Raw genomic sequence first — 18,604 nt, forward strand, 5'->3', positions numbered from 1 at the left:
TCTATATATATTTTTCTGCAATATTTACCTTTACATGTTACTACATTTTAACAAATCACAGTTACCATTCCTAAAATGTTGGAGATCCTACCATAACAACTATCTAGATCAGTGTGACTGTATATTTGTGCATGGGTACATGTGCTGGATATAACTTTGTCTGTGGGAATTTTTGTCCGTTCATCCACAAGAGCGTTAATGAGGTCAGACACTGATGTTGGGAAAGAGGGCCTGGCTGGTAATCTCCATTCTAGTTCTTCCCAAATGATGGGTCAGGGTTCTGTGTGGGCCAGTCAGGTTTAGTGTCCTCACCCAACCATGCCTTGCTTTGTGCACTGGGGCAAAATCATGGTGGAACAGAAAAGGACCAAATCCAAAATGTTTCCACATAGTTGGAAGCATACAGTTGTCCAGTCTTGGTATGCAAATCGTGAAAGCAAATGTACCATCAGGTTCATTCCATTAGGATTTTTACCTTAATGGATCGTGGCTGGTGCAGGGATGCCAGTGACACAGCTTTTTTCTTTTTTTTTTTTTTTTTTGATCCGCCGCCTGGTTCCTGCACACTGCGCCGATCTATTCCCAAGCACTGACCCGGCATGGAGCACTGGGGGCAGGTTTAAAAAAAGGACTATGTCACTGGCATCCCCACGCCGAAAAATCCAAAAGCGATGTACCCGATATTACATTAGTTTTAAGATTCCCCTTCACATTGACTAAGGGGTCTAATCCAATCCATGTTCCAATTGTTAATTATTTCACTGCACCTCAGCACTTGGTGACCTGCTCTACCTTGTGGCCAAGTTTCTGTGTTTCCTAAATGCCAGCACTTCACACTAAGAGCATTCACAGCTGATGGTGGAAGAACTAGGAGGGAAGAAATGGCAGCGGTGGCGTCCTAGTACAGGACTACAATGGTGGCCAGTGAGCTCTTTAGAATAACCCGTTCTCTTATAAATGTTTGTACAGGCAGACTACAGTACATTGGTAGGTGCTGGATTTGATACACCTGTGCCAATGGGACTGAAGAAAATACGTAAATGTAGTGATTAGTAGGTGTCCTAATACTTTTCTCCATATAGTATGTGCGTTGTTAATATATTCTCTCGGTGGCTCGTTATTGGTGTACAGGGATGCTTAATTTTCCATAGGCTGAGCAAGCAGAATGCTCAGTGTTAATGAACATGAACATCCAGAGCGCTAAGGTTATTTTAATGACAGAGCTAAAGCTGTGAACAAATGAGGAATGCTCGAGCCGGTACACATGGGTGATCTGTATTACAAGCAATTATGTCTTCCAGAATCCCCTGCTTTCAGAGACAGCTCAGATTGCCTGAAATGCACTGAAAATATCACTTTGAGTAAAATGATGACAGTGTAATTTGTATCATTTAGACATAAAACCTCTGACCCTATGAAGTTTAGAAAAGGGATCTAAGCAGTTGTGATAATATAAATGGATACTTTATTATTGAACATTTTAATATTTATAGATTTACACTTTGTATGCAATGGTTTTGGACATAGGGATACGCAAAAAAATATGTATTTAATGTAAATGTATTTCAATGGAGATGTGCACAACAGTTCATACTGTGACTTGTGGTGCAGATCTTTTAGAGCAGACAATTTAGATACATAGAAATAGGTGACGTCAGTTATTTGGAGCAAATTGCCGGTCTCTGATTAAACCCCATTCATTGGCACTAATCTGTGCCCACGATAGCTAGTCTAGAAACACAAAGCTACCCCCAGAATTTCTGTCCCAGATTGCAGTGTGCAGTGTGAACATCTACAAATAGTAGATTAGAGCAAGGGCCCTTGCACACTGAGTAGAAGAGGCAGAATTTACGAGCGGATTCTGCTTGTCATTCTGCCTGTCCTATTGCTTCAATGGGATTTCTCTTCTGCGTCTGCTCGCGCAGGTGTGCAAGAGAAATCCCATTGAAGCGGACACCTCTAGTAAATTCTGCCTCTTTTACTCCTGCCTACTTTTACTACTAATTTGTAATTTTAGGACCCAACACAAGAGAATGTAATATTTCTGTGGTGTTAATAGCAGTGGTGTGGCAAGACTCGAAGGGTAGTAACTTCTGACACCATTCCTAGTGTTTTTTTGTGTTTTTTTTAAACCTTTTTGGCTATGTTCACACACCGTCAAAATAATGGCCATTTTAATTGGACAGCCGTCATTTAACAGCAAATGATGTCTGTTATTTTATAACTGCTGTTGTTCATTTTGACGGTGTGTGAACATGGCCTTACTTTTTTTTTAATGCTTTATTTCTAGGCTTCTCCATTTGAAGAAATAGTTATTTGTTTTTGCTTTGTGCACGTTCCTTATCTATATACGGCATGTAAATAGACTCCTAGATTTCCACAGATAGATCTCAAATAAGTAGAGGAATTATGTAATTTTAGACATATCTTTTACTGATTATAGCTCATCTTATATCGGTTGTCTTTTTCGGTAAGCTGATTATAAATATGCAAATGTTTTCAGGAAAAACTTATGTAAAGCGGCTCTTTTAAGGATGCGGTATTGTGTGATCTTCTTCCAGGTCTGTTCTTACAGCTCCCAGGGATGAAACTGAAGAAGCAGGTGACTGTGTGTGGAGCGGCCATCTTTTGCGTGGCCGTCTTCTCTTTGTATCTTATGCTGGACAAAGTGCAACACGACCCTCCCAGGAGACAGAACGGAGGCAACTTTCCCAGGGTAGGAGAAGATGCCAATCAATGTTTAACCATTGACCATCGACACATAAGGACCTAGAGGACTGTGAGCAAAGAATTGAAGGTCACTTGCTTATTGAACCATTCCTGGGATCTGATTACAGCTCTTTATAAAGCGCTGCTAGATCTCACATGTATATAGGTTGCTGTATACACCTATAAAATATTTACACTGCAGCACTGAATTGAATTCCATGTTTCCTTTCTGCCCCAAGTAACTCTGTATGCTTCCAGACGGGCTTTACATTTATGACCTTCATTTTTTACTTACTGTCTAATCTCCATATTTCACTTTTATGGAGCAGTGACACATTTTCTGCTGTGATGTATTCAATGTGCTTACATAATGCCTTTTTCCCATACACCTCTGCACGACCTCCTTTTCCCTGTTCCTCCTTGCAGAAGGAGGAACATATAATACCATGAAGCCTGATTTCACAGTTTCTAAAAGATGAATGTATAAAAGTACAAAAATATGTCTCTTTATCCAATATAAATAGTGGTGAGGATCGTATGGATGGTAGGTGCAGAATCTGAGAATTTCTCCTGTAATACCTTGGTGATAGCTCAATGACTTACAGAACTATACACGGCATCACTGTAAAATACTGGCAGTATTATTCAGGGACAAAATACAGGAAAGATCAGCAGCCAGGCTGATCACTCTGGGAGAAAATAGGACCCTTTGGCAATATTTATACAGGTGTAATAGACCAATGTACAACCACAAATCCTGACCTGTCCATTAATCTAACTGCTCAAAGGGGATCTGTGATGCTGTAACATCAGCCTTTTAGTAGTCTGACAGATAAGGCTACCTAGAGGGCATATTGGCTACCTGGATCCGGGAATGTGTCCAGCTCTGAATAAGATGTTTTACTATTAACCTGATTATAACATTTCCGTAGTCCATGTTAGAACCATTTCTGCCCTATAAACTTGTCACATTCACACCAGATCTAAGATTCAGGTCGAGCATATAAATGCTTTGTTCACACAATGAGGCGCATACATTTTTTACTTTACAGAGAGAGAGAGAGATACACATGCTTAACTACAGACAGATATATACATGCTTAACTACAGACAGATATATACATGCTTAACTACAGACAGATATATACATGCTTTACTACAGACAGATATATACATTCTTTACTACAGACAGATATATACATGCTTTACTACAGACAGATATATACATTCTTTACTACAGATATATACACGCCTTACTACAGACAGATATTTACATGCTTTACTACAGACAGATATATACATGCTTAACTACAGACAGATATATACATTCTTTACTACAGATATATACACGCCTTACTACAGACAGATATATACATGCTTTACTATAGACAGATATATACATGCTTTACTACAGACAGATATATACATGCCTTACTACAGATATATACACGCCTTACTACTAATATATACATGCCTTACTACAGACAGATATTTACATGCTTTACTACAGATGGATATATACATTCTTTACTACAGACAGATATATATGCTTATATACACATATAATATATAAATATATACATATTTACTACAGACTGATATATGCATGCTTTACTGCAGACAGATATATGCATGCTTTACTGCAGACAGATATACCATATACGTGCTTTGATTTTGGAAGTGTGTTTATAGAATGTAACTATATGTCATACTATATGCCAAATCAAATAGTGGTACAAAAATCCACCTAAAATGCCCCTGACATTATACAGTTTTTGCAAGATCACAAAATGTATTGATTACATGTTTTTATATCAGGCTACCACTGATATATCTATGCTGGGGCTACATTAATCTGCTGTGCTTTCTGCCATCTCTCATACAGGCTAGCAGACATTATCAGATTGTTGGATAAAGCTGTAGCACATAGTACAGTAGTTACTGACTTCAGATAACCTACATAGTCAAAGGGTCCTTTTACATGACCTAGAACGGGTCTGTGCAAGAAAACAAACATGGATCAATGAAATCTGCGCTCCCTTGCAGTGCCTTTACATGGCACAATTAATTGAGCAGCTGGGCTGCATGAACGATTGCTGCATCGTTCATGCATCCATGGAAACTGACAGCACAGATATGCATATATCTCTGCTGTCAGTTTCCAGATCACACAAGCAGTGCATGCTTACCTAGTGCGCTGCTGTGTGATGCAGCAATGTTCGCTCCTGTCCTGCTGCCGCTGTAACTACAGGCCGCTGTCCCACCTCCTCAGAAATGACTGACAGCTGGTGGAGGCTATTAATTGCACATCATCTGTTTACACAGGAAGATGTGTAGCCTATAACGATAAATTTTAAAGAGTCCTTCAAAGATGCAATCAGCCAAGGATCAGGTGTTTTCCCGTATCTCTGCTGATTGCTGTCACTTTTCAAACAGGCTGATTGATTATCGGCCAAGGGAGCCTTTCTAGCAACACTCCTGGAGTTGCTAGGCCCTTAAGGATTTTCCAGGATATAACATTGATAGCCTCTCCTTAGAATCTTCATCAGTATGGGATTGGTGGTGGTTCACTTTTAAGGTGCCTTTACACAGACAGATTTATCGGACAGATTTTTTAAGCCAAAGCCAGGAATGGATTTGAAAAGAAGAGAAATCCAAGTCTTTCCTTTATGACCTGTTTTCTGGTTATAGCCTGTTCCTGGCTTTGGCTTCAAAGATCTGTCGGATAAATCTCTCAGTGTAAAGGCACCCTTAGGACCTGATCAGTAAAACTGTTTTCCCAAATCAGTTGGTGCCAGAAAGTTAAATAGATTTGAAAATTACCTTTATATAAGGTAGTTCTGCAGGAGGTTAGAATCATTATTACTATCATCATATACATATAAAGCACATTATCTACCAGTTAAATGTTTACATTAAAAACAACAACAAAAAAAACACTTTTTTCACCACAGAGTCAGATTTCCGTCTTGCAGAATCGGATAGAGCAACTTGAACAACTTTTGGAGGAGAACCATGAAATCATCAGTCACATCAAAGATTCTGTTCTGGAGTTGACAGCAAATGCTGATGGACAACCCATCCTGCTCCCATATCACACTCCTAATGGAAGCTGGGTAATTCCACCAGACCCACGGCCCAGCTTCTACTCTATTTCCCCCCAAGACTGCCAATTTGCTGTGGGCAACAAAGGGCAGAAGACCGACTTACAGGTAAACCAAGAACTAAAAGAACTGTGTAAAATACCATGATTTTGGGATTAGGGGGGGAATCAAATTTTCACTTTTTGCAGCAATGATAATGCTGTTTTAAAAAAAAAAAAATCATATTTTTTTAAGAGTGACACATGATCATTGTAAGATGCAAAATGTAATATTCTCCAGTATGTGTATATATCTCTGACATGGGGCCTGGCTGAGCAGATACAAAGCCTTTGGGTTGCCACAGATTCTACATAGGGTTAAACTGAAGATTGAGGTTTAAAGCAAATTAACTGCATTTAAGGTTATCTGCATTAGCAATAGCTGGTGAATGCAAAGCATGGTAACACATTGGATGGCATAGTCAGACAAGGTCTGGGCAGGAGGAAATCACTTAGAAATGGTAGATGGGCAGAATGTTGGGGCAGGCAGGGCTGTCTGACAGTGGTAGATGGGCAGAATGTCTGGGCAGGCAGGGCTCTCTGACAGTGGGAGATGGGCAGAATGTCGGGGCAGACAGGGCTGTCTGACAGTGGTAGATGGGCAGAATGTCTGGGCAGGCAGGGCTCTCTGACAGTGGTAGATGGGCAGAATGTCTGGGCAGGCAGGGCTCTCTGACAGTGGTAGATGGGCAGAATGTTGGGGCAGGCAGGGCTCTCTGACAGTGGTAGATGGGCAGAATGTTGGGGCAGGCAGGGCTGTCTGACAGTGGTAGATGGGCAGAATGTCTGGGCAGGCAGGGCTGTCTGACAGTGGTAGATGGGCAGAATGTCTGGGCAGGCAGGGCTGTCTGACAGTGGTAGATGGGCAGAATGTCGGGGCAGGCAGGGCTGTCTGACAGTGGTAGATGGGCAGAATGTTGGGGCAGGCAGGGCTGTCTGACAGTGGTAGATGGGCAGAATGTCGGGGCAGGCAGGGCTGTCTGACAGTGGTAGATGGGCAGAATGTTGGGGCAGGCAGGGCTCTCTGACAGTGGTAGATGGGCAGAAGGTCTGGGCAGGCAGGGCTCTCTGACAGTGGTAGATGGGCAGAATGTTGGGGCAGGCAGGGCTCTCTGACAGTGGTAGATGGGCAGAAGGTCTGGGCAGGCAGGGCTCTCTGACAGTGGTAGATGGGCAGAATGTTGGGGCAGGCAGGGCTCTCTGACAGTGGTAGATGGGCAGAATGTTGGGGCAGGCAGGGCTCTCTGACAGTGGTAGATGGGCAGAATGTTGGGGCAGGCAGGGCTCTCTGACAGTGGTAGATGGGCAGAATGTTGGGGCAGGCAGGGCTCTCTGACAGTGGTAGATGGGCAGAATGTTGGGGCAGGCAGGGCTCTCTGACAGTGGTAGATGGGCAGAATGTCTGGGCAGGTGGTACTGTCTCACAGTGTTAGGCTGGGTTTACATATATCCGGCGGTCCGGTATCCCTCTTTTGTGATAACTGATGGCAGATAGATATGCATCAGTTGTCCTATGCTTTTTTTTTTTTTTTTTTTACCTTAAGCATCCAGGAGCAAGCAGTGTTCTGGCGTACGGTGTGTCTGGTGATCCGGCGGCACTATTAACATGCCGGATGCTTTAAACTGTCCCATTGAAATCAATGTGACTGGTGTATGGTATATATTCACTCACTGCCTCTGCTCCAATGCAAGAGCAGGTGGGGTTCATGTAATCCCCCTATATCACACTCACATATACATTTACATTATCTGCCAGGACCAATGTCATATGAAGCCATCTGGCTTTGGGTTTTGAAGAGTGGAAGGGAAATGGAATACTTAAAAGAAGTACAAGTATATTCTAGTGGAGAACATAAAATCTTAGTTCCAGGTTCAAACCAATGAGTCACCATGCTGCCATATTAACATAAAACCCTGTTTACAATGACAAGTATTATTCCGAAGAGTAAAGAAAAGTATACACAGCTGCCATCTCAGCCTTCTATTTATGTGTAAAAGTGGAGAAACCTTTTAAAACTTCCATTGATGTAACATTGGACAGGCGGACAACTGTGAACTTTTTATTTTTTGTTGTTATGTAAAGGCTTTGGCATTTTCTGCAACATTCTTGTTATTGTCAGTTGTTGCTGTTAATGTACTATACATATACTGGAATATAATGCTTGTCCTACAGATGCTGGATATCTACACACAGTTGCCTTTTGATAATGTCGATGGAGGAGTGTGGAAACAAGGGTTTGACATCACGTATGACCCTACAGAATGGGAAACCGAACCTCTGCAGGTCTTTGTGGTGCCTCATTCACACAATGATCCAGGTAAGAGAATGAATATGCTTTCTACCTGTGTGACGTAAATGTCAGACCACCTTATTCTGCAGGCAGGTGTCACAGCTGGCGGCCATTGTAGCGGTGGGATTGGGTGGGTGGAGGTTATTAGAACTTTTGTTTAGAATTTTTTAAACCAAATGTCATAACCGTTTGGAACAAAATCACCCAGCAACTATAGATTAACCCTTAACTCTCCAGCAGCCATCACAAAGGGACCTTTTTGATTTGTTGCTGAGCGACTCGGGGTATGTCAGCACTGCTCAGGATCCTGACACAGCTGAAGCGAGAATTTCTTTTCATTTCTTTCAGTGCATTGTTGAGAGCGCTGACTGAATGGCTGTATTATGCATAGAATGGGATGTAATGGTAGTAAATATAGAGAATACTGTTAAAAATTCTATAGAGCTATCTTCTGAGTCTTTCGACAATTCCATGCACGGCAGCAACCACCTACCTGGGCAGGATCTATAGCACTAAATGAGTTTGGTACAATATACAAAATACAGTGTACCTTTCAGCTGGCTAGCCAACAGGATGGGAAGGATATTTAGGATGACTTGGTGTTCCAGTATCTATCGGATCTGGTAAACAAGATTCTTACCAAGTAGCTGTATTTTATTTCATATTATCTGATTGTGAGGCTGTTATAATTAAATAGAAATAGCATACAGTATATAGATCACTAGGAGCCTTAACCTTCTTTCTATCAGTACCTTGATTGCGCATATATGACTTTTTGATCACTTTTTATTACATTTTTCTGGATTTGATGTGACCAAAAATGCGCAATTTTGCACTTTGGGATTTTTTTTGCGCTGACGCCGTTTACCGTGCAAGATCAGGAATGTGATTAATTAATAGTTCGGGCGATTACGCACGCGGCGATACCAAACATGTTTATTTATTTATTTATTTACTTTTATTTAAAACATGGGAAAAGGGGGGTGATTCTGACTTTTATTAGGGGAGGGGGCTTTTTACTAATAAGAATACTTCTAGTATATACACTTTGATCTCTCATTGAGATCTTTGCTGTATACTTATACAGCAAATATCAATGAAATTGGCACTCGTTTGCTTTCGGCTGCTGCAGCCGAAAACAAACGAGTGCCGAGCCAGGATCAGCGCCATCTTGGTGGAGACCGCGGCCGGCACCAAACGCGGAGATCGCTCCTCCGGGACAACGTACCGGGTGGGGGGCGATCTCCGCCACTAGACACCGGGGAAGTGCTGCAGAAGGTAATCGGATGCAGCTGTCAACTTTGACAGCTGCATCTGATTACCTGATTAGCGGGCACGGCAATCGGACCCGATGACCCGGAAAAAAATGGTGGTCGGTGCTGTCCGAGGACGGCACCGACCGCCATTACTGTAAAAAGTAATGGTGGTCACGGTGCCACCGGCACTTTAAACCTGAACAGGTCCCTAAAAATATCTGATTTTGAAATTTTACTGAAAATTTGGAAATTTGCTGCTAATGTTTTACACTTTCTATTGTCTAAAATAAATGAAAGATAGTTTAATAAATGCTGCCAACATAAAGTAGACATGTTGCTAATGCTATTTAATATATAATTTATGTGGCATAACCATTTTCTGTATAAGCAGAAAAGTTTTAAAGTTGGAAAAATGCATTTTTTCACAATTTTTCACGCTATTTTGTTTTTTTTCATAAAGATTCATTATAAGTATCGACTCCATTTTACTAGAAATGTGAAGTACAATATGTCACGAGAAAACAATCTCAGAATCGGCTGGATAGGTAAAAGCATCCCGAAGTTATTAATGAATAAAGTGACACAGGTCATATTCATAAAATTTGCTCCGGTCCTTAATGGGTTAAAGGAGAAGTCTGGCGAAAATTTTTATTAAAGTATTGTATTGCCCCCCAAAAGTTATACAAATCACCAATATACACTGCTGGCTGCTGGAGAGGATGATGGCAGAGGGATGCTCAGTGCCCCTCCAGTGCCCTGTGTCCCTCAGTGTCCCTCTGCCATCATCCTCTCCAGCAGCCACAGTCCGCACAGCTCTGGGAGTCGGGTCGTGACATCACCATGTTATCCAGGAAGTGAAGCCTTGATGCAGTAGTAAGTGCAGGGAAAAAACACTTTGGGCCACATGTATCATCCTGCGAACGTATGATTTTCGGCGGAAAGTGCCGATTTGCGTATTTTTTTTTTATACGCAAATGGCCGATCTGCGAATAAAATATTCGCAAATCGGCACTTTCCGCCGAGTACGCCAGGGGGGCCGAAAGGGGGCGTGTAGTGGACGGAGGGTGCGGACTCAGAGTCCGCGCAATTTACCATCCGTTCCACCCAAATATACGCCGAAAACCTACTCCAGTCCTCAGCTGGCGTAGGTTTTCGGCGGTGCGCACCGGCGCGCACGGGATTTATGTAGAGGCAGTGCGCCTCTACATAAATCTCCGTAGCGCCGGAGCTGCGGGGGCATTTTTAAGTCCGGCGTAAAAAACGCCGGACTTAATAAATGCCCCCCTATATGTGCATTTCCCGATATCTGCTCCTAGGTAGAGTTAAGGAAAATGGCACCAGTGATCATTTATTTGAAAGCTCGGGTGCATACACCATAGTAGATAGGAGAATTTGTATACGTATTATGGAGGCAGACAGTTTAGTACTAGGTCTGGGTTTGGATGATAACAAAAGATGAGCAACAGCTTGGAACTTGAGGTTCAACGGAGGACAATCTTAGCTGTCAGTCGGCCGCTGCTGTTTATAAACCTTTTCGGAAATAACCTATTAGCCTTTATTGACAGTATTGCTTGTGTGTGCAATGTAATATCAGCATTACTTCTAGACATTAAAGGGCTTTCTGCACTGAAAATATAACTGTTACTATTACTGGCTTATTATATTGACATTTAAAGCGAACATGCTCAGCAAGCTGTCTGATCTGCTATCATATTATATAGCAGGAGTAGCTGAGCAGAAATATAAATATAATATATATATATATATATATATATATATATATATATATATATATAATGGAACTTTCCAGAGTAGGAGGGGCTTTCATGGGAATCCCTATAGAAAACCTCTCCTGCTCTGGACAGTTCCTGTCTCAGACAGAGGTGGCACCAGAAAGCACTGTGTCAGACTGAAAATAAAGGGCACAAACACACACACTGTATATGCAGCAGATCTGCAGCATTTGATGGTGCAGATTTGATGCTGTGTTCAGTTATTTAGATCTAATCTGGTGCGTATCTGGTGCGTATCGCAGCAGAAAATATGCTGCGTATACGGTGTGTGTGTTTGTACCCAAAGAGTTCCTGCAGGACATACAGCAGCTGATAAGTAGAGGAAGACTTGAGATTTTTGATTTTTAAATAGAAGTGAATTACAAATCTATATACGTTCTGAAACCAGTTGATTTGAAAGAAAAAGATTTTCGCTGGACAACTTCTTTAAACCAGGTAAATCAGGAATATAATAAGCCTACTGGAATTCCACTTCTTTATCACTTTATCACAGGGGTTTTCAGTGAAAATGACTTGTATCCCATAAAACTGTAACTAGGACAGGGCTGACCTGTTATATAGGAAAACTGCAGTTTCATTTAATTTTTTTTATTTTCTTATATCCTGACATTTCCTTAGCTGTCAGATGAAATGTTAACTTAGGCGGGATCACCAGAGCATGAAAAATAAATATCTATATCTCAGTAAAATGCATTCTAAAATATTATTTGACAGGAAAAGGAGCTGAATGTGCAAAGTTTCACACAGAATTTTATATCTAGTGATTTAATTCCCCCAGTCACTCTTTACCACCAGTCCTGACAGTCAAGTGGAAGAACTTTGTTTATGAAACTGGACTCTTGAAGGCTTCAATCTTTTTTGCCTTAAAGGGAATCCATCATATAGTCATCTCTCTTCAAAAAGTTATTTCAAGGCTTAAGGCTAATATCCCCCTATAGCACCCGGGATGCTGACGAGGAAGGTATGTGTCTTACCCTCCTCCTCGGCACCACTCCTGCGCTGTTAGTTGGGGTAAACTCTGCTCCGGAGCAATGCCACATCATCCAGCCCGTCCCCTCCATTGATTATCATTAGAAGGGACGGGCTGGATGACGTGGCAGTGCTCCTAACTGTACTCTGGGGTGGCGTTTACCCCAACTAACAGTGGGGAAGTGGCGCCAAGGAGGAAGGTAAGAAATATACCGTCCTCCATAGTGTCCCCGGCACTATAGGGGCCTATCAGCAGGTTAGATTTGTCTAACCTGCTGATAGTTCTCCTTTAAACTTATCACCTAGATACTGACCAGAGGCGGTTTTACTGCTGGGACACACAACAAATGAAGTAAATGAATGGAGCATAGGCCAACTGTGTGCTCTGCCGCTCCATTATTTCAGGGGGCCCCCATTCTTTTGACTGATATAAGTCCCAACAGTCAGAATCCCACCAATCAGCTACTTCTCACCCATCATATGGATAGGACATATGTTTGAATTCTGGAATAACCCCTTTAAAGTATTTGAGAGATATACTAAAAGGGGTGGAAAATGCAGTTTTCACAGTTCATGGAAAAGCGCATCCAGTACTGAATTATTTTTTTAGAATTTACTGGAATGCGATTGTTTGGCAGCAAGTGCACAGATTTCTACAAGCCCCATTCAGATTACTGCAACAAGTATGCCGTGTATGAATATAGCCTTACTTTTGCTAAGAGGGTAGCACTGCTTTTATCTAGTGTGCACTCATTATTGCTCACAGCTGTTTGGCATATTAGTCCACTATCAATATACACACTAGGAGGATGCTTGGCACAGGAATTAGAAGAACACCAGGTGGTGCCAAAACCAGAATGTGACAGTAATTCATTGTATATCCTGCAAATCCTGCTGCAGCATCTACATCAGCTGGGCACATTGAAACCTTCATATCTTGTTAGAAAATAGAAAAAAAAAATTATATAGCGTATATAAGTATTATATCCATGTTAAAATAAAGGTAACAGAGTAATCCCATGGGTGCCTACTGTTTAGAGCCCTGAGGAACTAACACTCTCTGTCTGAGATTTGTAATAAATGGGGGACACACAAAGAAAAGGCTGTGATGTCTGTTTTTCTGGCTTTGTATTTAATAATTGCAATTATAAGCCTGAAGGTGTGAACGCATCCTTACTTGAACTTAGTTGTCTAGTTTAGTGTTCATTTACATAAAAATGCAAATATTATTAATTGTACTTATTCTGTTCTTTTTTTAGAAGGTGTGTAATATCCATAGGGATTCCACCAGGATCAGATGCATCTGTTATGGTTAATGTTATCTATGCTAAAGATTAGTGTTACTTGCACAGGTTTACTGAGCTTCCAGATTTTTCTGGATTATTCTCAATAGATTTAGTGCAGTTTACAAAGGCATTTATAACAATCCATCTAAAACCACTATATATTGAAATGGACAGGTAGGTACAAGTATGTCCCATATTTTCACATATTTGTCACACAGAATGGTTTCTGATAGAGAAGAGCAAATTTACAGTATTGACAAAGCAAAGCGCTTTATTACGCTCGACCATTGGCTTGTTAGCCTGCTGCTATTGAACTCCGCTCTGTTTCAGGTGCCTTGAAAAGCTGAATGCAGTCTTGGAAGAATTTTCCCAGGACTGCTTCCAGCTTTTCCAGGCACCCATAGTGGCGTACAGGAGCAGCAGCCTGACAAGCCAATGGCCGAGCATAACAAAGCGATTTTTCTTTGTTAATACTGAATATTCGCTTTATTTTCTGACCTTGCATCAAAATGACAAGACAGAGGGGACCCGAGTAAAATTTTTACATTACATTTTAAAATTATGATTGAATGATGACTGCATTAAAAGCAAATGTGTAATCATAAAATGACTTAAAGCGAATGTACCATCAGTAAGAGTTTCACATGGATAGAAAGGTGCGGGAAAGCCGATGCCGTGGTCCTTTTTTTCCTGCCCCCAGGGGGAGGAAACCCCTGCCCCTCTATGATGCAGCTCCATTAATTCTAATGAAGGCTTGTCATAGAGGAGCAGGGGTTTCCTCCCACTGGGGTTGGGCCAGCCCGCCTCCAGTGCTTCACCCCTGGCCAGTGCCCGGGAATAGAATGGCACCGTATGCAGGAATCGGGTTGCGGTTCAAAAAAAGGACTGCGGCGCAGGCTTTCGCGTGCCATCGCCGTTTTATCCATGTGAAAATTTTTATGTGAATGTACTGATGGTACATTCGCTTTATTTTATAACTCAATCTTTCATATAAAAGTAATTATTAAGAATTTTTGATGGTATATTTTTATTTTTTCACATTCTTATCTTTTTTTAGGGACAAACATCCACAGTAGGTAATGGTCACAGGTAACCTCAGCACAGGTCATAGAGGATACCTGGGACACTCTCCCATAGATGTCATTGAATACACTTAAGTAATTCGCTTCACATGGTCTATGGGGCTGCAATAGAACAGCTAATGCTGCGTTTACACGGAGCGATAATTCGCCGGATTATACAATTAACGATATCGAAAGAACAATGTTTTTTTTTTAGAATAATCAGCGTTTAGATGGAACAATATATCGTACGGAAAAATCGTTTTGCGATCGCTTAAGCCTATCTCGCACATAGGTAAAATCTCGCACATAGAACATGTTGTAAGATAAAAATAAACAATTTCTCGCTCGTCGCTTGATCGTTCGCAGCTTTTACACGTACGATTATCGTTCGAATTCGATCATTATCGTTCAAATTCGCACGATAATCGTTCCGTGTAAACGCAGCATAAAGAATATTTATTAGTGTTTGGTTTTAATCAATACAACAATTAGGTTTTCCTTCTCTCATATTACCTCCGTGGAACTACCCTCTTAGTGCCTTTATTAGACCACCTTTAGCAGCAGTAATCCCAACTATTCACTCATCAGTCATTCACTTATTGAGCCATTTTAGCTCATTCTTCTTTGTAGCACTGCTTTACATTAGCAGATTCTTTTTTCCCCACAAATTGCTCTTTTCTTGTCACAGCGACTCTATTGTGTTCGAGTCAAGACTTTGCTAATCCAACGCTTTAGTTTGGTTTCTCTATGGTCAATTTGCTTTTGTGTTTTTAATCCCTGCCTTTAAGTTTGCCCAATTATACATCAGTCTGAGTATACAGACGATAACAAGACTGTCTTAGAAATTATTTCATTCAATATTCTTGCATGTTGTCTGGATCCTGAGGCAGTGATCATTCCCACAACATCATACTCCTACACTGTCTTACTATGAAATAATGTATTTGTTGGACACTTTAAATAGTGGGCCTAAAGAGTCGCTCATCTGAGGGTCTTCTAGGACAGGTAATTTTTTTGCGAGTGTACAATGGGCAGCAGTGACAGGGTTTGCTGTTTGCTACTCTCCCATGAATTCTTTTTGTGCCCGGTCTCCTTTCCATTGTGTTTTAATGAATACTGACCCTTTTGGAGGTTGTAGAATTCTGCAGTTCATTGAAATTTCTTGCAGGATGTTTTGTGACTTTGTCGACGAGTTGCTGCTTTGCCCTTGGAATAAAGTTGGCAGACTTTCCTCCCATGGGAGAGTCTTCTCACCGTGGTTCAAGTCTCAGTCTTAGAAATTGCAGCCCTTTGCCTTTGTTTGTTTTTTTTTCTCTTCTGGCTTTTGCTTTGATTGTGGTGGAATTATTTATCCTACTAAAACTCGTACTGCAGAAATTAGGACGAGGCACATACAATGGCTGTATGGTCTGATCTTTGAAGGAACTTAGTTGTTAAGTGATTAAACATTTTGACCTGACATTTGACCCTTCAGGACTTGGCCAAAAATGGTCTTAAAGGGGTACACCGGGCTGGGGTTATTTTTAGTGTATTGCCGGGGAGGGGGTGGGTATAGAGGCCGCTGGTCACTTACCTCCTTGGTTCCAGCGCCAGGTCCCAGATCGCGCTGCCATTTCCTGGTCTGAGCTGCAACTTGAGACGTGACGTCTCAAGGCAGCTCAGCCATTCAGCGGCCGAGGTGGTACCCCGCTACGACCACTGAATGGCTGAGTTGCCTTGAGACGTCTTGTCTCAAGCCGCAGCTTAGACCAGGAAGCGGCAGCAGGACAGGAGAACAGGGCGGCACAATCCGGGACCCGGAGCTGGAACTCGGGAGGCAAGTGAACGGCCACCTCTATATCCACCCCTTTCCCGACCATAAAATAAAAATAACCCCAGCCCGGAGTACCTCTTTAAGGACCAGGGTCCATTTTTTTAAATCTGAGCTGTCTCACTTTATGCGGTTATATCTCTGGGATGCTGTAATTTATCCATACGATTCTGAGTTTGTTTTTTGTGACATATTGTATGTTAGGGTCATGGTAAGTTTTGGCCGATATCTGTACAATTTCTTTGTTAAAAAAAACCTTTTCATGAAAAAAAAAATAGCAAAATTGGCATTTTTCTGTTTTACATTTTTTTTCAAATTTTCTGCAGTCACTGTACGGGTTAAATTATGTGATAACTTTATTGCCAGTGTCATTACACATGAGGCGATAACAAATATGTGTACTGCTGTAGCTATAACATCTGAGGCCTCAGTGACTCTGCAATCACTTCACAGAGCCCCAAAGGTGAAGAGAGGGAGATTTCTCCCTCTGTTCTCCCTGATAGATGTTGCAGTTACATTGACCACAGCATCTACAGGGTTAACTGTCTGTGTTCTGATCCCGATTCCCAAAAAAAAAAAAATTTATTACTCACCTGCCCAAACCCCCCTACCATTCCCTTTCTTATGCTCACAAGGTCCTGTCTGATCTCCGTTTTCTCATTCCATCGTAACTCACAAGAAATGCCCCCTCTGCCAGTTGTTTGATTGGCTGAGCAGGCATTTCCTTTTGTCGAGATGGGGACCTGGTAAGTGTGAACCCAGCCTTAAAAAAGGAAGTAAACACTGGACAACCCCTTTAAAAGGAACCTGTCATCACTTTTGTACTGCGTGAACCATGAGTCATCAGAAGGTCCCCAATGGCTTTCCCACACCCCATCAGCCTTGATTGATAGATCGCTCCCTTTACCCCATCAGATAGAGATCTATCGGTGCAGAAAAAGCTGTCCCAGTAACTCATGGTGTGGGCAGCATAAAAGTGATGACAGGTTCCCTTTTACTGTCTGTTGTTTTCCAATCCGCCTGTGTATTCACAAAAGAACCTAAAAGTATGTTATCAAGGCCAGATTAGCAGTATTCATTGAATCCAGTGTAAATGTTGGCTTGCATGCTATATTTATTGACCTGGATGTTGTATTGAGTAGGAATTACAATGTGTATGGTCAGCCTAACCATTGCAAAGCATTTATCTTGTATGTTTTTTTTTTTTTTTTTTACACTAACCCATCTTTAGAAGACCAATTTCTTTTATTTGGCAGCTTTTTTCCTTTCATTTAGGTGACACATAAAGAACCATGTAGAAAGAAAACATTCAGGATTCTTTTTTTTCTCAGTGGAAAAGAGACAGTTACATTGTTACCAGATCAGTTATAAAGAGAGAAAAGGTTCCATAGGAATAGACAACATGTGGCTTACAGCTAACAATTTACACTTATTTCATGGATCTCTTTGTAGCTGTTAACAAAGGAGGCTTTCCTTACTGAGAATAAGACAAATGGTTATACCCTTATTCTACCTTTTCCTCTATTTAGATAGGACAAATTAAGCTTATATTTTAAAGGTAGTTATTCCTATGGGGGAAAAGCAGATAGAAAGTACAGCTCCTTAGCGGAGGTGATTGACGGAAGAAATGTTAAGGGATCGCTGGCCCTAGTCATTATATTTATATAAGTGATTCTGAAGGCTCTTAAAATTGGAGTTTTATGAAACAGTCTTCATTATAGTGGCGGACATTCTGGGGAAGATTTATGAAGGCTGCGGTCAGGGCGTATGCCATGGAGAAGGAACAGATGCTTGCCTTTTCCCTGGCAAATGCCTGCCCCCACTCGTCTGATGGGGAGGCGTGGCACGGCGGGAAGGAGACATGGCTTCGTCCTGTGCCTGACTTACCATGAGGAGCAGGGGAAGATTTCAGGCGTGTGCCTCCTATCGAATCCAATAGGGCAATTGGGGTTGGGGCCTAATTTAAGACCAGGGGCGTACGCCAGGAAGAATTCACAGATTTGCCCCTTCTCCCTGGCGTACGCCTGCCATATGCCCCTCTCGCCCGATGGGTGGGCAGGGTGGGGCGCAGGGGACGTGACAAGGTGTGGAAGAGTCGAGGCTTCTTCCTGCACCACATTTAGCATGATTTACGCCTGTAAATCATGATCTAAATCTACACATACGGGAAGCAGGTGTAGATTTGGTACGTCAGGCGCCCGAACCTGCCGTATTTACTAAGTGGCGTATTTCACTAAAGGGGGCAGGGCCTAATTTAAGACCAGCGGTCTTCATAAATCCCTCC

The 18,604-nt window shown here is 41.8% G+C and overlaps 1 protein-coding gene across 2 annotated transcripts in view; it reads left to right on the top strand.

Moving 5' to 3' along the window:
* Positions 1-18,604, top strand: part of MAN2A2 (mannosidase alpha class 2A member 2) — a 75,387-nt gene that overhangs the window by 23,103 nt on the left and 33,680 nt on the right. For both annotated transcript variants that reach the window (XM_069984178.1, XM_069984168.1), the window contains 3 exons: positions 2,562-2,716; positions 5,664-5,921; positions 8,025-8,169. In XM_069984178.1, coding sequence (XP_069840279.1) covers positions 2,585-2,716; positions 5,664-5,921; positions 8,025-8,169 — 535 coding nt within the window. In that variant the 5' untranslated portion in view covers positions 2,562-2,584. The remainder of the gene's footprint in view (positions 1-2,561; positions 2,717-5,663; positions 5,922-8,024; positions 8,170-18,604) is intronic.

This window comes from Dendropsophus ebraccatus, chromosome 1 (genome assembly GCF_027789765.1).
Source record: "Dendropsophus ebraccatus isolate aDenEbr1 chromosome 1, aDenEbr1.pat, whole genome shotgun sequence".
Lineage (NCBI taxonomy): Eukaryota > Metazoa > Chordata > Amphibia > Anura > Hylidae > Dendropsophus > Dendropsophus ebraccatus.